The following is a 21,251-nucleotide window of genomic DNA, read 5'->3' as shown; positions in this document are numbered from 1 at the left end:
AGAAGTTTTCTGCAGGGTAGCTTTCATCATCTCCATCTTACTGATGCAGAAAGAGTCCAGAAAGTGCATGTTTTACCCATGGACACGAGGATGAAGCAGCAGCACAAGACTAGAACCCAGGCCACCCAGATCCAAGAGGAGAGATCTTACCAGATGGCTGGAAGGATCAAGCAGATTAAATGCCTAGAAGGTGTTAGACAAATGAAAAAAGCAACTAAGGACAGTAAAGAGAGGCATATAACCACATCCCTATGCTCATCTCTTTTTGCAAGCTAAGACCAATCTATTTTATATTTTAGTTTAACCACCAACACTGGTGTTTTAGCCAAATGCACCTAAGGCCTAACTGGCTTTATTTATGAAGACTTCTGAGCTGAAATTTATTGACTTTATTAAGTTTCTTGGCAGACTCTGGATCAGACCCTTCAAACAAACTGAGAACACAGTGACATTATTTTGCAGAGTATGCTCACCACAGAAGTAAATCTGGGATGAATCTTGTTCACATGTGCAAAACTGAACGCTCCCTGAGTGTAGAAATGTCAAAAACAAACTCCAAAAGCAAAGCCCAATTACCTCAGGGTTCAAAGTCAGGCCAACATTAGATTTAAGGCTCTCTCATTTTTCACAGTCCTTTAGTAGTCTGTATTCCACTTGGGCAAAAAAATATGCCCCCCAAATTTTTGCTCAATTAAGTTTTGTTCCCGCTGGGTACAGCGGCTCACACCTGTAATCCCAACACTTTGGGAAGCAGAGGAGGGAGGATCGCTGAAACCCAGGATTTAGAGACCTGCCTGGGCAACATAGTGAGACCCCAACTAGACAAAAAATTTTAAAAATGAGCCAGGGATGATGGCACGCACCTGCAGTCCCAGCTACTTGGGAGGATGAGGCAGGAGGATCACCTGAGCCAGGTAAGTTGAGGCTGTGGTGAACCCTGATCATGCCACTACACTCCAGCTGAGGCAACAGAGTGTGACCGTCTCAAAACAAACCAACAAAAAAATCAGTTTTGTTACTTAAATTTCATGGCTAGCAGTAACATAGTCATAATCCCTTATCTAAAATCCTTAGGATGAGAGGTTTACCAGAATTCAGAATTTTTATTTTAGCACTACAGCAAATATATCACAGCATGTAACACCCCAGCAGTGTTCAAGCAATAATCCATATTCTATCATATTAGTATTTTTAGAGTAAAACTTATACAAACTCACACAAAGTGAACTGAATTAAAAATATAAATAGCCTCCTATCAGTTCAGGTTAGGTTCAGCCATCAAATGCATTTTGGCAACAACCGTGGCATAAAATTTGTTAGATTTTCAGAACTTTCATATTTCAGAATTTGAGATAAAAGAGTATAGATCTATATTACTATAGATGCTTTATCAATATTAATAAGTATTCTAGATTAAAAAGAATGAAATATAAGTTTACACCTGATAATAACAAAGTAATTCCATGACAATTTTTTTTTTTTTTTTGAGACGGAGTCTCGCTCTGTCGCCCAGGCTGGAGTGCAGTGGCCAGATCTCAGCTACTGCAAGCTCCACCTCCCGGGTTCACGCCATTCTCCTGCCTCAGCCTCCCGAGTAGCTGGGACTACAGGCGCCCGCCATATCGCCCGGCTAGTATATTTTTGTATTTTTTAGTAGAGATGGGGTTTCACCGTGTTAGCCAGGATGGTCTCGATCTCCTGACCTCGTGATCCACCCGTCTCAGCCTCCCAAAGTGTTGGGATTACAGGCTTGAGCCACCGCGCCCGGCCTAATTCCATGACAATTACCAAGAAATCCATTCTCCCCAAATGTTAAAGGCAACAAACTCTAGAGTACAGAACAGCCAGTCTGTTTTCCACGATCACACATTATTAGTTCAATAAGCAGTAATCCACCAGGAACAACAACAACAACAAAAACAGATCCCTGACAAGACACAACATTCAGAAATATAATGACCAGGTTAGAGAAAACAATAAAATGAAGCTGTACACTGAAATTTTAAAAGGATCTATGCAAATAAATGTGAAAAAAATTCCAAACTTTCAGTGCTGATCAATATGCTAATAAAGTATGGAAAATTACATAAATCAACATGTAACTACTATTGGAAAATTAGCTCTGAGAAATAAACAATTCCATATTAAGGTTTACTTTCAACTGCTCACTTAAAGTTCCTGCATTATTTAAGGGGAGGACAACAGTCATGAAAGCCTGCAGTCATGGAATCACCATTCCTTAAATTTCCAGTGGACTTTCTTATATGCAGTATTTCACAGGACCATCACACAATTAGAAAAACTTTGGCATTTCCTTTCCACATTAACTTACATATTTACCTAAATAACTCAGGGCACTATGAGTCAGCATACAGTACACTATGTAGCCATGACTACTTACTAGTTCTATTCATTAAAACTGGGGGAAAACTATATAGGAAATCGGCTTATCACACAGCCTCCTCCCTCACAAACTTGAAACAAAGACAGAAACAGAGGTAAATTCTGCAAGGGTATGCACCCTGGCAATTCTAAGAATTGGGCTGTGCATAGCCAGTTTTTCTATACTCTGTTAAATCAGAGGCATTTTTGGATCATTTGAGCCGCTGTGGGAACTATACCACTAACCCCAAACTTCAGGGATATGAGGAAATGTTCAGGATAATACCAGCAAGCCAAGGCAGTAGGCTCCATTGGCTCCACTGCTGCAAATGTCTACGACGGCCTTTACACTTCAACTGTGAGAAGTTTGAGATTTGCTTCAAAGTTTATTTATAAATGGGCACTTAAGTATTTGTTCAATTCAACTCACCCAACACTACTCAAGCACATAAAACACACAAAGCAGAAGGTGGACATAGGGAACCAAGTGTAGACGAAAATCAGTGGTGACTAGAAAGGTCACTAAGAGAAGTGATTCAGGATGCAGATCCTGTAAGTGTGCTGCTATCATCATGTCTCTCTGTTCCTTATTGCATCCATATTTTAAAACAAACCCGATGGGATGTATTGCCCTGAAAGACGGCCAGCAATACACAATGAAAAATAAGAGAAGAACTTGTGTGAGTGCCTGGCTTACAAAGGTAAGTTACACATTACTTTAATAAGCATTCAACAAAACATGTGTAACTTACATTTGTAAAAAATAATTTTGGTTAGTTGTTACAAACCTGAGAGCTTAAAAGACAAAAGCTACTTCAGTTAATTAATATCACTTGTGCAATAGGAAAACTATCAAGTGATTAAATAAACACAGTATCACTAAAATAACATCCAATTCCTTTGTATCTAGAGAGAAATCCAAGCTCAAGCATTTTACAATTTACCTGGACAACAGAAAGACATGAGAAGGAAGCTAATAAATGTGTATGTAAAATAAACATTTCAAAATATAAGAGGCTTATGAAATATTACCACTGACCAGCTTCTTTATCATTGGAACATGGCATACTTTTGAAAAACACAAAACAAAACTCAAGCATCATAGTTTTTTCTTCTCGAGATGGAGGTCTTGCTCTGTTGCCCAGGCTGAAGTGCAGTGGCACAATCTTGGCTTACTGCAACCTCCGCCTCCAGGGTTCAAGCAATTCTCCTGTCTCAGCCTCCGGAGGAGCTGGGATTACAGGTGTGGGCCACCACGCCCAGCTAATTTTTGTATTTTTAGTAGAAATGGGGTTTCACCACGATGGCCAGGCTGGTCTCGAACTCCTGACTTCATGATCCGCCCACCTCCACCTCCAAAGTGCTGGGATTACAGGCGTGAGCCACCCACACCTGGCCAAGCATCATAGTTTTCTAAAGGAGAAAAGGTACTCTTCAATGAGCATTATGTTACTATCCATACATCAAGCACCATCTACAATCTAGCTTCTGATGCTATCTAGCAGCAGTCTGATGCTGTCTAGAATCTAGCATCTAATATTGAGAGGAAGAGAGGGAGGGAGACAGACAGATACACTAACATGAGCCCCAAAAGAGCTGTGGGCAGCTTCATAAAACCACAAGGAAAAAAAGTTCCCTTTTACCCGCTAGGTTGACTACCCTACAACATTCTAAGTTTTACATATGGTTTCTGAGAGTCCTCTAGAAAAATGTTCTCACTAAAATGATACCCATTTTGCCTTTATGCTTAATGTAATTCTTTTGCTAACTTCTTTGAGCCAAGTATCTTTTACTTATTTATTTATTTACTTATTTTATTTATTTATTTTTTTAAGACAGGGTCTCCCTCTGTCGCCCAAGCTGGAGTGCAGTGGTGCCAACACAGCTCACTACAGCCTTGACTTCCCAGGCTCAAGCAATCCTCCTGCCTCAGCTGCCTAAGTAGCTGGGACCACAGGTGCAGCCCACCACAACCAGTTAATTTTTACTTTATATTTTGTTGAGAGGGGAGGTCATGCCATACTGCCTAGCTAGGCTGGTCTCAAACTCCTGGGCTTCAGCGCTCAAGCAATCCTCCTACTGTGGCCTCCTAAGGTTCTAGGATTACAGGCATGAGCCGCTGCGCCTGGCCATGGACGTTTTCTTTCTTTCTAAACCTTCACATGTATAAACATGCCTTGGGTGTCCAGAGCATATATTACTTGATCACCTGCTAATATCCTGTTTTTAAAATCCTTAGTAAAATATGCAGTCACATGATCAATACAGAGCAAGTATGAATACATACACTCATAAAAATTCTTCCATGTGCTACATTAAAGTAGCATCTATGACAGACATAAAAATTGTTGAATTACTTGACCCTACTGCTTCTCATTAAAAAAAAATAATAATTCAAACTGTTACATAGATCTTACCAAGATGTTTTGAGAACTAGATGTGTCTGACTTATACCAGCAGTCTTACTAAAGATATTTCAGTGAGCACTCCTGGAGTTTTATTACCAAGAGTGAACAAAACAAATGAGTAACCAACAAACTTTCCAAAATTACCTAGTCTTTTTCAATATGGTATTATGGAAGGCTTGACAGAATGGGAATGAGGGAAATAATCTACCAATTCTTAATAGTTAATCCAAAATACAGATCAACTAAAAGTGTATCTTTATCCCATCTTCTTTCAACCCAAATTTTCTCATTTTTCTTTTTCCGAATAAAACTAAAGAGCAAACAAAAAGCCACTTTAGATGTCGAAGACATTAATTACAACTCCTTCCAAAGAAGTTTACTGAAGGACTCTGGAGTCATTTTTTTTTTTAAGTATGTTACTAGTGTATGTATGTCCAGATGCATAAACTACACACACACACACACACACACACACACACACACACACACACACAAATGAGAAAAGGAAAAGAGTTCTCAATGAATGGACACAAGTGACTCACTTACCTTGTCTCAGGGTTATATCCTAATATGTAGAAAAATGAATCCACTCGGGCTTTGAACTCTCTAGCAGCAAATATGTCAGAAAAATGAGAGATGTTACACTTCCCTCTGGGAAAAAGAGAAAAAAAATAATTAGTAATACCCTCCACTGTTTTTGCTAACCAAACCTGGAGGGTAAGGGTAGAGGAAGCACTGAACTAGGTCCATGTGCATGGAGAATCGGCTACAAACACCACACTTCATTTTACCCATTCAGCTGTTTCATGACTGCTTCACTGTACACCTGTGTAATCTGACTGCTTTATATCACCATTTTACTAATAAAGTAAAATTAATTGAAACAACAAAGACAAACTAGAGACAGGACTATGAGAAAAAATATTAAAGTAGAAACGGAGAAAAATTAAAACCATTGTGAAAGTAAGAAAAATTCAGCCTAAAGCCTTTCTAAATCATAAAAAAAAAAAAAAAATGAGCCTTTTTCCCTACTGTTATGATAGGCAGAAAGCATAACTGTTTAAAGCTAAAATGTGTAATATTTGACATGTCTTTGGAATACAGCTTCTGGCCAGTATTTTTCTTCTCCTATAATGTGCAACAAATAAAGTTAGTTGGAAATTAAAACCTAGAGAAATTTTAACTTTTTTATATAAACATGGGCCCCAATATACAAGAAGTTCTCAAATTTTGGGGTAACTTTAAATGGCTATAAGTTAGAAATCACTTTCCCATAGAAATACTAAAATAAAGCAGAGTAGAGTTTTCAGGTTCATCTACCACTTAAACCAACCTGCAGCTGAAAACTCTACAATACTTACTACAGAATGGCTTAAGCAATGTTTCCATGTACCAAGTATCAATGTAAATGCCAGAAGCATTACATCACGTGGTGAGGCCTAACTTCCAAATACAAACACACACGTGCACACACACACTCACTCCAGGATTCCCAAAGAGGCAGGGGAGGCTTAAGAACTCTAACTCCCTGGCCGGGCGCGGTGGCTCAAGCCTGTAATCCCAACACTTTGGGAGGCCGAGACGGGCGGAACACGAGGTCAGGAGATCGAGACCATCCTGGCTAACACCGTGAAACCCCGTCTCTACTAAAAAATACAAAAAACTAGCCGGGCGAGGTGGTGGGTGCCTGTAGTCCCAGCTACTTGGGAGGCTGAGGCAGGAGAATGGCATAAACCCAGGAGGCGGAGCTTGCAGTGAGCTGAGATCCGGCCACTGCACTCCAGCCTGGGCGACAGAGCGAGACTCCGTCTCAAAAAAAAAAAAAAAAAAAAAGAACTCTTAACTCCCTCAGCGGTCACTTTAATGTTAAGTGGAAGCCAAAGGCTACAGTGAGGTTAGAGGGAATTGGAGGACCAGAAGTTCCCATTTCACACCAAAAGCCGTGCAGCATACTTCCAGGATGTGGCCTTCTACTGCTTGAGCAGGCTATCTGTTGTGGTAAGAACTCCATGAGTATGCACAGTAACAACATACACACCAGCTAATGGCCACAGTGTTAGGAAGAGAAGCTGGCTGAGGAGTTATCAGCATGGGTTCATTCATTCACTTCCTATCAAGAAATTAAAAAGCAAGATTCTTCTTTCCCTCAAGTGCTTAAGTACCCTATAACCAAAGCAGGGTCAGCCAGGCACAGTGGTTTCATATCTGTAATCCCAGCACTTTGGGAGGTTAGGGCAGGAGGATTATTTAAGACCAGGAATTCGAGACAAACTTGGGCAACATTAGCGAGATCCCAACTCACCACACCTGGTTAATTTTAAAATTTGCTGTAGATGGTAGTCTCACTAGGTTGCCCAGGCTGGTCTCAAACTCCTGGCTTCAAGTGATCCTCCTACCCTGGCCTCCCAAAGCACCGGGATTATAGGTGTGAACCACTGCACCCAGCCCCCATCTCCGTTTTTTAAATTAAATAACAATGCTGCTGATATCAAGTCCCTTTGGGAACTACAGATTAGAAAGTATCTATAGTTCTATAGAATAGAAAGTATTCTAGGGTTACTGAGCACTTGAAACAACACTGATATAACTGAGAACTGAATTCAAAATTTTATTTGATCTTAACAAATGTAAATTTAAATAGCTACATATGGCTACTAGCTACCATAGTGAACAACACAGATTTATAAGAGATTTCCATCACAGCAGAAAGTTCTATTCAAAGTGCTATAATATTCATACCTACTACTTGTAGATAGTAAGATCCAAATCAAGGAAAAATAGTCTCAGACTAAGAATCAACTTCCCAGGCCCAGAACTGCCTCCTCTAGTATTTAACTAGAACTAAAACAAGCCTCTGGGAAAGAAAAGGCAGGTACGATCTTTTTTACAAATGAACAACTGGCTCACTTTGAAACTAACTACCCATCCATACAAGGTGATTTAATCCCTGAAAGCCAGAAGAAATAGGTTCCTTTATCAGTAAAATAGAGGTAACACCTACTGCACTTACAAAGACAAAGCCTACAAAACTCTACTACACAATGCTATGTAAAGTTAAGTTATTCCTATTATTGTCCATTACTAAAGAAAACTGATTCTTCTTTTATTATTCTTTGTTATTTCACTCTTAAACTGGAGTAATTAATGATGTATCAATTAAAGGTAAAGAAAACCCATAACTCTAAACACAAACACTGGAAATTAGGTATGTTTAGGGCAGGGTTTATCAATCTCAGCACTAACGACAGTTTGTACTAAATAATTATTTATTGTCAGAGGCTGTCCTGTACATTGTAGGATATTTAAGAGCATCCTTGGCCTCTACCTAGTAGCACCCATACACATTTCTTCCTGACAATAAAAAATGTCTCAAGACTTGCCAAGTGTCTCCTGTGGAGGGCAAAACTACTAGCTTACGGAAAGCCAAAAGCAATAGGAATAGAAGCATTTCATCTGATAAATGACTATGAAGTTGTCGTAAATGGGATTTTTCTCTACCATCAAGCTCTTTCTCTATTTGATTCTGTTCGTGTATATGAAAGGTATTGATATTTAAACATTTTTACTTTTTTATCCTTTCTTATGCCTCTAATTGCACTGTACCTCTAATACAATGTGGAAAAGAGTGAACATCCTTGGCTAGTCCCTGATGTCAGTGGAAATGTCTCCCAGGTGTTCTTATTAAATATGACACCAGTTTTAAAAACAATCAAACCATAATCATAGTATTGGAAAAATTGACTATTTTCCTCCTTTAAATTTAATAGTTTGATATATGCTATCAAAAGAGTGAAAAACTGAACCAACCTTGCATTCCTTGAATAAATCCCAGCTGGTCACAAAGTATTTTGTAAATAAGGTATTAAATTTTTAAAAAACAAAAAGAATTTGATTAATTACATCTAAGTTTTCTTCCTCATAAATTTGTTTTTATCTTTATTATTTCCTTCTTTGTACATTTTTATTGTTGCTGTTATCCATGAAAGGTTTATTCATAACAGCCTAGAAACAACCCAAATGTCCAGCAACAGGTAAATAAATTGTATATATGTACAATAAAATACTACACAAATACAAAGATCTTACAATAAAATACTACACAAATACAAACATCTAGTGATACATAAAATACCATGGACAATTCTTAAAAATAAAATGTTGAGTATTAAGAAGCCAGACACAAAAACAGTTTACACTGCATGATTTCATAGCTTTAGAAGAGGAAAAAATAACTTACAGTGAGAGAAACCTGAACAGCTGGTGATTCTGGGTAGGAGGTTTTGAGAGGGAAGGATCTTGAGGGAACTTCCTGAGATGAGGGGAATATGCCAAGTCTTGTTTAGGGTCAAACAAATTTATGAAAATGTACACTTAAAATCCACATTGTACTGTATATTAAAAAACTACTGGAGGAAAGTAAAACAATGAGAACCATTACCATATAGCTGTAGCTGTTTAAAGTTGGTAATCTTGCCAGTTAGCCGGCCCTCAAACACTGAGTACTGAGCAGAGCTGAAGAAAGGGTTTCCATAACCAGGTAAGGCCACCAGGATTGGCTCTGATTGGGTAGCATCCATTTGAAATATTTTACAAATCACCTCGTGAACAGTGTTTACCTTTAAAAATGTGTGCATATGTGTGCAGAAGTATGGGTATGATTTTAAGTATTCAGTACTTTTTATCAGAGCCCTTTTCTCATCATGATCTCTGTCAAAAGTAGGACATTATTTGACACTGTTTACAGAATAGATGAGGAGAGAGTGTTAAGAGAAAACTGCCACCACAACCACCTTGCTGAAATACCCAGTTTCAGAGCCTTCGAAAGTCCTGTATACCCTGTATCTAAAGCAATGCTTCATTGTTAACAGAAATATGACTAAGACAGGGAAGCCCCATGTGTTAGCACCCTTTCATTCAACAGTAAAAAAGGCGTCCTGGAAATGACTCATTTCAGTAATCCTTCAGTGGGGCCCCAGGGAGTTTTACACCTGGGGCATCATCTGAAGGGTCTTCTGGCTACCAAGAGGAGGCGGCTATATGAAGAGGATGAAGAAGAGACAAGAGAGTCCCTCTTATGTAAGGAGACAATACAAATGAAAACTGTGGCCTAGAAATTCATTCCCTTAAAACTACCAATAACTGGGAGGGTCTTCTTGTATCCCCAGGCATGAGCAAACCCCAAAGAAACTCATGACGAAGTGCACCAGCATACACAGAATGTTTACAGCAGCAAATCTGTTGAAAGCTATTATTATTAAGATGGAGTCTTAATAAAAAATTATTTAAAATAAAATAAATTATTAATAATAAATTTTTTTTTTTGGAGACAGAGTCTTGCTCTGTCACCCAGAATGGAGCACAGTGGCACGATCTCGGCTCACTGCAACCTCCGCCTCCCAGGTTCAAGTGATTCTCCTGCTTCAGCCTCCCGAAGAGCTGGGATTACAGACACGTGTCACCACGCCCAGCTAACTTTTTGTATTTTTAGTAGAGACGGGATTTTACTCCTCATGACCTGCCTCAACCTTCCAAAGAGGTGGGATTACAGGTGCAAGCCACCACTCCTGGCCGCCGCCTTTTTTTTTTTTTTTGGAGATAGGGTCTCCCTCTGTCGCTTGAGCTGAAGCGCAGTGGTTTGATCTCAGTGCACTGAAGACTCAACTGCCCAGGCTCAGGTGATTCTTCCAGCTCAGCCTTCCTGGTAGCTGGGACTACAGGTGTGTGCCACCACACCCAACAATTTTTTGTAGAGATAGGGTTTCACCATATTGCCCAGGCTGGTCTCAAACTCCTGGGCTCAAGCAATCTGTCCAGTTTGGCCTCTCAAAATGTTGGGATTACAGGTGTGGGCCACCATGCCTGGCCAAAAAAAAAAGATAAAAAATTACATTTATATATATATTTTTTATATAAAATTTTAGTTTGTATTTCCCCTTTTGCCCAGAAGTTGCTTAACAGGAAGTTTTAAATTTCCAGGTGAAAGGACCTTCTGTTGTTTGTTTTTCTTAGTAAACTACAGTTTTATTGCATGTTAATCAAATGTCTTTTTTTCTGTGATCTAATATATGACCAATTTTTGAGAAGGTGGCAAGATACATAATTCAATGTGTATTCTTTATTATTACAGGATAGAGTTCAAAATATGTCTGTAGGCCAGGTGTGGTGGCTTACGCCTGTAATCCCAGCACTTTGGGAGGCCGAGGTGGGCCGATCACAAGAGGTCAGGAGTTCAAGACCAGCCTGGCCAACAAAGTGAAACCCTGTCTCTACTAAAAATACAAAGATTAGCTGGGCATGGTGGCAGGCGTTTTTAATGCCAGCTACTTGGGAGGCTGAGGCAGGAGAATCGTTTGAACCCAGGAAGCAGAGGTTGCAGTGAGCCAAGATGGTGCCACAACAAGCAGGAGTGACAAGAGCAAGACTTAATCTCAAAAAAAAAAAAAAAAAAAAAGATTATTAGCTTAGGGGGAAAAAAGTCCAAAACTGTACAAAATCTGTGACAAGGAAGATTTTTAAACACTCCTGAAAGACAAAAAAGTGGACATGAACAAATGGTAAAACATCCCCTACTCAAAATGGCATTTCTCCACAGATTAATTAATAAATCCAATACAATCCCAGCATAAATACCAACAAGCTTTCTTTTTCTGAAATAAAAAAAAATATTAAGGTTCACATGGAAAAACAAGTAACTAAAAAAGGGAGGAACACACATTAAAACATACTATAAAATGCCTCTGTAATTAAGAAGTGTAGTGCTGGTACATAAATAGACAATAGAACAACAAAACAAAAGAGCAAGTACAAAATACATATGGAAAGCAAGACATGACAATGGTAACATCTCAAACCACTACAGTCAACACAGATCGTTTATTTAGTAGTGCTAGAACAACTGGGTAGAATTATTCTTTAAATATGGTGTAGGGAAAGGCTTTCTAACTATGACTCAAATCTAACTATTGCCCAGAGGCAATAAAAGACTGATAAATTTGATTAGATAAAAATACATTTTATACAATAAAAAATCAATAAATAAAAGTAAATGAAAACTAACAAAAGTGGGAGAAAAATATTTGCAACAATTGCCATGTACCACAGTCATATAAAGCACTTTTTAAAAGTAAAACAAAAAGAAAACCAATAGAAAATACATAAACAGACAATTTACAAAAAAAGGGACAAAAATATCCTTCAAACATATGAAAAAATGTTCAAACTCATTGTTAGTGAAATAAAATAAAAACACGGAGATACCACTTCTCACCTATCAGATTTTAAATTTTTAAAAAGACCAAACATTCTATTAAGAAAACAGGCAAGCAGGTCAGGCACAGTGGCTCACGCCTGTAATCCCAGCCCTTTGGGAGGCTGAGACGGGCGGATTACGAGGTCAGGAGATCGAGACCATTCTGGCTAACACGGTGAAACCCCGTCTCTACTAAAAACACAAAAAATTAGCCGGGCGTGGCGGCGGGTGCCTGTAGTCCAAGCTACTCGGGAGGCTAAGGCAGGAGAATGGCATGAACCCGGGAGGCAGAGCTTGCAGTGAGCCAAGATCGCACCACTGTACTCAAGCCTGGGCGACAGAGCGAGACTCCATCTCAAAAAAAATAAAATAAAATCTTCTAGTGTTGGACTAGAATTGAAATTAATACAACAGTCTGGGGTTAGGGGAAGTTAATAGGCATAGGTTAGTATACATATACATCCTAGCTCTGCTTGCTAACTGGATCTAGAAACAACGACACCTAGTAGTAATATACATGCCTAAGACCCAGATCTTGGTTTCTAAACACTGCTCTCCACTAAAGGCAACCCGGGCTCCTCAGAGAATGATTAATTCCAGCGCTAGAGGTTGGAAAATAAAAAACAAGTCTGAGAACATCTTGTGGAGCTAGAAAATAAGAAAGTGCTCAAAAAAATACGGAGGTTTGCTGGAAAAATGCAGGGGCCAATCTGAAGTAGCTCCTAATGGCCAAAGTTGGGTAATAAAACAAAAAATAATAAATTATAACAAAATAAATATCCATAAGTTCATGCTGATGTAAATACTCAGATAGATTTATGGGGTAAAAGGGAGATTTCTTTACTACAGTGGAATTCCAATTAATAAATGTAGAAGAAAAGAAGAAAAATGAAAAACCACCATAGGCAAGCTTCACAGTAGTAACTTTTACAGATGAAATCCACTGATAGGTGCTTAAAATCACTGGGTGAAAATTTAAGGAGATAAATGATTTGCATAGTCTCAAAGTATCTCCCAAGTTAATTAAGTACCGGGGAAAAGCTGCTTTACAGTGAAGAAACCTGGCAGACGCCACATTCATCAAGTGGACAAGGTCAATGTCACTAGTAATTAGACATTATCAACCTCATGAAGCACATGATAAGATGCACTCAGAAACACATAATTTCTGTGATTCTTGCCCAAAATGCCTTACCTCAGAAAAGCCAAATTGAGGGACATTTGACAAAATAATTGATCAATAATACTTACAATACCAAGGAAGGTCATGAACGGCAAGGAAAGACTGGAGAACTATTACACGCTGCAGGAGACTAAGGAGAAATAACTAAATGCATTGTGGGATCCCATATAAGATCCTAGAACAACAACGAGGATGTTGTTGAAATTCGAAGACCATCTTTAGTCTAATGCTATTGTATCAATGTTAATTCCCTGGTTCTGATAACTGTACTATAGTTGTAGAAGAAGTTCACATTAGGTTAGGGGAGGGATATATTGAACCTGAGTACTTGTAACTTTGCTGTATGTCTAAAAATAGCTCCAAATAAAAGAAAGTTTTTCAAATACTATGAAATACTCTAGGGCAGACGGAATATCTTAATGGGTAGGTTCCCATAACCAAACATAGAGCCCTTCATCTACTAGTAGATTAATAAAGTGTTAAATGATGAATGAATAAATAAAGGAATTGACAGGTTATGATGTCTAATGTACTAAGCATGTATAGACAAAACAATAAAAATGTTATAGGTCAAAGTTATTTCACATGTAAAAACAACTGTAGATTAAAGCCAGAAAAGGATTCTTAAACTGCAAAACTAAGAGCTGTGAGACACCATGAAACTCCTTAAGAAACTTGCAGGAGCTAAAGGGTTTTTTCTTTTTTTGAGACGGAGTCTCGCTCCGACACCCAGGCAGGAGTGCAGTGGCGCAATCTCAGCTCACTGCAACCTCCGCCACCTCCCAGGTTAAAGCGATTCTCCTGCCTCAGCCTCCCTAGTAGCTGGGACTACAGGCACCAGCCACCACACTTGGCTAATTTTTTGTAGTTTTAGTAGAGACGGGGCTTTGCCATGTTGGCCAGGTTGGTCTCGAACTCCTGACCTCAGGTGATCTGCCCACCTCGGCCTCCCAAAGTGCTGGGATTACAGGCGTGAGCCACTGTGCCCTGCCACTAAAGGATTTTTAAATGGTTGGGAAACTGTCCACAGATGTAACTAATCTGTTTCCAGCCCTAAACACATACATGATACTAGTTGCTCATAACAAAGTAAGGAGATAAATTAATTTAGGATGAAAAAAAAAAACAGACTGGAAGCCTCAAACAGCTAATTTAGGGCTCCTTGGCCCTGGTCTTCCAGAAAATTCATCCTAAGGCATTTTCCTATAATAGGAACCCCTGGGTAAAATGGTAGCCTATAACCTGACCTGCAGTAGGATATTTTTTTCCCCAGTGACTCCTTAAAATAGGAAGCAGATATTCAGAAAGTTGAAAAACAGCCCTTAAGTCGACATTTACGATCTCCTCTGCTGCCCTCCACAATCAATACTGGAGAATGCACTGATGTGAGTGCACAATAAACCCGAGAATGTTCCCCAGGTCACATGTCCTCAGTCCAATCACAAAGCAATCACTGCAGATCCTTGGATCATTAATAAAACATTATCCTTAGGGGAGAAAAAGTAGCATAGAAAACAAATTACAAGTTACAAGTTTATCTGCTCATTCTTAGAGCGCGTTGAGATGGCTCCCTAAGCTGAACTCTTCTCCATATACCTGAAGGAATCTAAGTATCTAATCCCTACTCCTCCAACGGGCCACAGAGAAACAGTAAAAAAAGTGCATGCTGAGTGATTACACCATCATTAACTCAGTACAAAATTAAACTTAATTTCACTTATTCTTTTCTTCCCCTTATACTTTTAAGAACTCAGCAGAAATTCAATGAGCTATGGAGTGTACTATACATGTTACTAGGGCATGAGATGCTCTTTGAGGGACTACTTTCACACTCCTTACCATACTGGATGTGGAACCAGATGTGTGTGTTTGGTTCAGGATTCTGTCATTAGTCATGTGACCTTGAATAAGTTTGTCAAAAGGTTAGCTCAAACGTTAAAAAACTTGACACTGGTCACAAGGCTACAGCAGAGCCAGGATTCAAACGCAAGTCTTCTAACTTCAGTCTATTATACCACAATGCCAGCCAAAAATATTTACCCAGGAATAAACAGAACTCAAAAACTACTCTATTTAAAATGCTAACTTTACTCTTTGGTGCTTATTGATAACGTGTGATAAAATAAGATCAGCAGCTGTAGAAACTTATCTTGAAAGGTAGAGACAAGGGACAGCCAAGGTCAAGTATTCAAAACTGACAGCAATGCAGTTAATGCTGGACCTCAACACATTTCTACAACTGCGAAGGGCTCAGATTTCCTTACAGGAAGAAACTCTGGTAGGAAAAAGTTATAATCTCACAATTTACAAAGAAGCTACAGGGCATTTTGTTTTCCTTTTGATTTACCACGGCTAAAGGATAAAGCTCTCTCTCCTCCTTTATAACCCAACTCTAGCACCAGCTTGAAAGAAAACCTTATACATCAGTTTCCTCCTGAGTGAATGGAATGGCAAGAGCCCCCTCAGAGTTACTGCGACCAGATGAATCCACACAACTGAGCCCTTTGATCTTCAAGAAGAATGGTGCTAAGCACTAACATGATCAGTCTTTTTCTTTTTTCCTTTTTGTTCCCCATGGTTTTTTTCATTACATTTATTTGATCCCTTTTCATGTGCCTACAGACTATTTTATTTGTGTCTCTCTCAAAATTGAATTTATTTTTAGTAGTACTGGTTTATAACTATGGAGAAAGAATAAACTCTGTGCATAAACTATGAGAAGAAAATTGGAAAAAAAAGTTAAAGCTTAACTTTAACCATCTCCCACCAAATACATCCCAAACATTTTTTAAGTTAATCTACCTTGGTGAAGAGAAAGAGAATAAACAGAGACTGCTGGGGGCACTGCCATCCCATTCTATTTTACGGGACTAATGGGACAATCAAAGCTTCTGTCACGGTGAGTGCTGCTGCCAAGAGCGAGGCCAGATCACTAAGTGACAGCAAAGAGACCCTGCACCATTAGGGAAGCGCGTCCACACACACGAGTGACCCTGCACCACTAGGCCAGCAGGTCCACACACACGCAACACTGTACCACCAGGCCAGCACGTCCACACACATGTGACTCCGCACCACTAGGCTAGCACGTCTACAAACACACATGACACCACACCAGTAAGGTCAGCGCGTCCACAAACACGTGTGCAACACCGCACCACTAGGCCAGCGCATCCACACACACACGCAAAATTGCATCATTAGGCCAACGCGTCCACATGCACCGAGACATTGCACCACCAAGCCAGCGCGTCCACACACTCACACGACACTGCACCATTAGGCCAGCTTGTTCAGTGACCAAACGACCACCTGTCATCTGATGTCTTTGAAAAAAATCCAGTAGTCAAGTCACAAAAGAATGTTGTACTATAAAATCAAATTCAAGATAAAAGTTTTATAAAGCAGCTACCACTTTTTATGACCACTTTGAAGAACACCACAGGAGAAAAAAAAAAAAAAAAACTAATTAATGAGGATTCTAATTATATACCCAGTGAAAAGAAGATGAAGTATTACCACTGTAGCACTGTGGTGGCCAGTGAAAGGACAGTGACTTACACATTTACACATCTCCAAGAAACATCTGATTGTAAACTTAGCTACAGTAAATTCATGGAATCCAGATGGAATTATTTGGGATAACCTGTTCTTCTGAAAATGCTAAAATAAGATAAACATGGGCCGGGTGTGGTGGCTCATGCCTGTTATCCCAGCACTTTGGGAGGTTGAGGTGGGTGGATCACTTGAGGTCAGGAGTTCAAGACCAGCCTGGCCAAGATGGTGAAACCCTGTCTCTAATAAAAATAAAAAAATTAGGCCGGGCGCGGTGGCTCAAGCCTGTAATCCCAGCACTTTGGGAGGCCGAGACGGGCGGATCACGAGGTCAGGAGATCGAGACCATCCTGGCTAACACCGTGAAACCCCGTCTCTACTAAAAATACAAAAAACTAGCCGGGCGAGGTGGCGGGCGCCTGTAGTCCCAGCTACTCCGGAGGCTGAGGCAGGAGAATGGCGTAAACCCGGGAGGCGGAGCTTGCAGTGAGCTGAGATCCGGCCACTGCACTCCAGCCCAGGCTACAGAGCAAGACTCCGTCTCAAAAAAAAAAAAAAAAAAAAAATTTAGCTGGGCATCATGGCACATGCCTGTAGTCCCAGCTACTCAGGAGGCTGAGGTAGGAGAATCACTTGAACCTGGGAGGCGGAGGTTGCAGTGAAGTAAGCCAAGAACAAGCCACTGAGCTCCAGCCTGGGTGACAAAGCAAGACTCCGTCTCAGAAAAAAAGATTCTACAAATCTCAATACCAATGATAACTACTCAAATATATTGATTTTAAGCATTTATGTCAAAACATGTTGAATACACAGTCACGTATCTCACATATTTGTTCAACTGAAACTCTAAATCGCTTAAAATCTTTTCCCTCAACCTGTGAGACAAGATGGAAAGAGGAAGGAAAGAGTATGCAAACCAGTGTAAGAAGTATTCCAGGATTTGGCTGAGTGCGGTGGTTCACACTTGTAATCCCAGCACTTTGGGGAGGCCGAAGTGGGTGGATTGCTTAAGCTTAGGAATTCAAGACCAGCCTGGGCAAGATGGTAAAACCTCGTCTCTACAAAACACACAAAAATTAGCCAGGGTGGTGGTGTACACCTGTAGTCCCAGCTACTTGGGGAGGTAGGATTGCTTGAGCCCAGGAGTTTGAGGCTGCAGTGAGCCATAATCTCACCACTGTACTCCTGGATGACAGAGCGAGATCCTGTCTCAAAAAACAAAAAAAAGAACAAGACCAGAAATATTCAAGGATTAAGTGACTGGTCCATTAACAATATTCCAGGAATTCAGTCACTGGGCCCAGCTAACAATATTCCAGGATTAAGTCACCGGTTCCAGCTAACAATATTCCAGGATTAAGTCACCGGTTCCAGCTAACAATATTCCAGGATTAAGTCACTGGTCCCAGGTAAAAATTGAACTGTTTCATCAATATAACCAACCCTGCATTAACTTCCTTTGTTCAGCAAGTGAGCTTAAGCTTGGAAAGCTAATCTTAAAAGTCACACAAAGCTTGTGGAAGTTCACAGGAAGTTTATAAAACACTGAGAAATTCTCTAAATTCTTCTAAATTCATGTAAGAAGTCAAACCTAACTACATCCACGCCATACCCCACAGCAGAGTTGGCAAACTATGGCCAGAAAAGCCACATCTGGCACACCGCCTGCTTCCTGTGGCCTGAGAGAAGAGTTTTTGCATTTTTAAATGGCTGAAAAAGAAAGCAAAAGAAGAGTATCTCCTGACACATGAAAATTAAATGAAACTCAAATTTCAATATCCATAAAGTTTTATTGGAGCACAGCCACTTCATTTATTTCATGTTGTCTATGGCTTTTATGCTGCAATGGTTGAGCTGAGTCACTGCAACAGATACCATGTGAAATATCAGCTGACCCAAAAAGCTTGTCAAAGCCTGCCCTAAAGTTGCTACTAATTTACCTTGAAATAACAGACTTTAGCTATGTAGCTTTGCACAAAAGACTCCAGATGGTTTTTCTGAATACCATCTGAGCATCAGAATGGAGAAATTACTGTAACTCATTGTAGTTTTAAGATAAAAGCTACCAAAATCCTAGAATTTTATTAAAACCGTATTATAGTACTTAACAAAAAAAAGTAGTTTTTCACCACTTTATTAATGATTATTTCCAGTGAGGAAAGGGTTTTAAGAATATTAGTAGTCTTCCTATACCACTTAAAAGACCCAAAGTCAGTCATACATACACAAAATGAGCCATTACGGCCATCCTTTTCTTGAAAGAGACGGAAAATACCCAAAGATGCAAATGTCACGGTCATTTTTTTGACATAATTCCTGAACACATTATGACCAGCTGGAATGTTACCTTCTGCCTCAGAATGAAATCTTCAATATCTTTCTACCCACCTCTTCTCCCTACCAATGAAGCTATCTAGTAGGAAATTTTTCAGACATACAGAAAATGGAAGAATAGTTCAGTGAAAATCTCTATAAACTTTGCCTAGATTCTCAATTAATTACACGCTGCCATATCTGCGTCATCCGTTTCTCTATCTTCTCTAGTGGCAGGAATTAAATCTTTAGAAAGTAAACTGCAGACCATCAGAACACTTTCTCCCACCTCAGCTTTCCAAAGTGCCAGGATTACAGATGTGAGCCACTGCACCTGCCCATTGGAACATTTCACCCACATACTTCAGCAAACAATACCAGGATAATAATTTCCAAGGAAATGAAGACACAGTAATATAGAAAAGGCATTAAAAAGTAAATTATCAAAAGAGAGAGAGAGAGGTAAAGCTAGATTAGTGAAGATACGGAGAACCTCTGCAATCTCAACAATCCAGAGCAGACACTGGAATGTTCACTCTGAGGCCAAAAGAGGAGTCTGATTAATACAGTGACTACTAAAAGATCAGGAGAGATTAGATTCTCCACCTCCTGCACTCAATGACTGCTCCTTCACATGGAAGAGCATGTCTCCAGTACTTACCTAAGGGCAGCAGCATGGTAAGTGTCAACGTAATCAGAAATGAAGAGCTCTCGGTTCTTGATAACTGGGTCTGTAATGACAAGTTCTCTTCCAGAGTCTGTCAAAAAATTAATTAAGAGGACATTAAAACTGAGTTTCCCAAAACAAGTAAAAAAATTTTGTAAAACTTTTCTTTCAGGTTTACCACCCACTAAATAACCAGGCCTGGTGAGCATCATAAGTATGCAAAATAGAGAAGAGGAATCACAAATTGCAAGAATAACAGTAACAGAAAGTACAGTTTTTGTCAACAAAGTATCTTCTTGGCTATGTTTTATACCCCTTACTAAGTCCCTATATTTTGCCAAAATGGATTAAGTACAAATGGAAAAAGAGCAGAAACAACTATCTTATCCTAGCACCTCTTCAACTACCAAAATACTTAGTGATCCTGTCCATCTTATTTTTCTTGCTAAATATTACAAAATGGAGTGAAATCACACAGCTTCCACTGAAAATAATATTTTTAACAAGGAACTATAATTTACTTGCTTTAACGGAGGTTTTTTTTTATAGTTTCAAAGAAGGAAAAAAAAAAAAAAAACACCCAGCAAGATAAAAAAGAACATCATTCTTCCAAGTTGTTTTTCACTGGTTTGTTGACTGTGAGAAGAGTGCAGCAGGATCAGGGCCAGGCAAAGTTTGATGCCAGCACCAGCACTGCCATTTAGAGGATGCACAGCCCCAGCAACGTCCTTAGCATCGCTCAACCTCAGTTTCCTCATCTGGAACTGGAGAGGGACAGACCCACCTCACGTGACTAATGGGTAACCAATGTGAATCGTCAAGCATAAGGCCTACCAACATTCAAAAATCCATTTTTTAAAAAGGTATCTTCATTTAATTAATGTCTTTAGAAAGAACATTGCCCAAAGCTAAGAAATACATGAATCAAACCAGAAGGACATATTTACCATTTTCATTATGTCGATCCTGAACCAAATGCTGATACACAGAATCTGGGACCTCAGACTGACGGTAGTACCATTTGACGTTCATGAGGAGATGGTCCCTCTTACTCTGAAAAGGAAAATCTAACAGCATTAGGAACAGGATTTCAGGTGGCCACAAGTGCATATCATACCCATGACAAAAGCCCCTGTAAACGGGTGGACAGGTAGGTAGGGAGAGACACAATTACCATCAGGACCACAATAATACGTAAGTCAGTTATGAGGTCAAATTTTATTTTTTAAAAACACCCATCAATAGATCCCTCTCACCTTACCCCTCTAAACTGCTTATTTCAGGAAACAAAAGGAGACCAGTCTCGAATCTGTTTATCTCCCCAGTTTGATTAACTAATCCATTCAATATTACAGTTTTATTTAACATTAACTATATAATACTATATGAATATATCTTTCTATTTTAATCTTTAATCATTTTGGTAAATATTTAGAGTCAATGTTAGCATACTGTCAAGGCTCATTAAGGGCAATAGGCTAGAAAGAACTTACC

At 39.4% G+C, this 21,251-nt stretch overlaps 1 protein-coding gene across 19 annotated transcripts in view; it reads right to left on the bottom strand.

The window, feature by feature from the left end:
* RERE (arginine-glutamic acid dipeptide repeats) overlaps positions 1–21,251 on the bottom strand; it is a 468,002-nt gene that overhangs the window by 180,374 nt on the left and 266,377 nt on the right. For all 19 annotated transcript variants that reach the window (XR_012426448.1, XM_065534721.1, XM_065534714.1 and 16 more), the window contains 3 exons: positions 20,705–20,810; positions 19,752–19,848; positions 5,337–5,441 (listed from right to left, as the gene is read on the bottom strand). Coding sequence is in view for 18 of the 19 variants with exons in the window: in XM_065534721.1 (XP_065390793.1) it covers positions 5,337–5,441; positions 19,752–19,848; positions 20,705–20,810 (308 nt within the window). In the remaining variant the exon portion in view is untranslated. The remainder of the gene's footprint in view (positions 1–5,336; positions 5,442–19,751; positions 19,849–20,704; positions 20,811–21,251) is intronic.

This window comes from Macaca fascicularis, chromosome 1, assembly GCF_037993035.2.
Source record: "Macaca fascicularis isolate 582-1 chromosome 1, T2T-MFA8v1.1".
Classification (NCBI taxonomy): domain Eukaryota; kingdom Metazoa; phylum Chordata; class Mammalia; order Primates; family Cercopithecidae; genus Macaca; species Macaca fascicularis.
The sequence above is the reverse complement of the archived record's forward strand: the minus strand, read 5'-3'. Positions and strand labels throughout refer to the sequence as shown.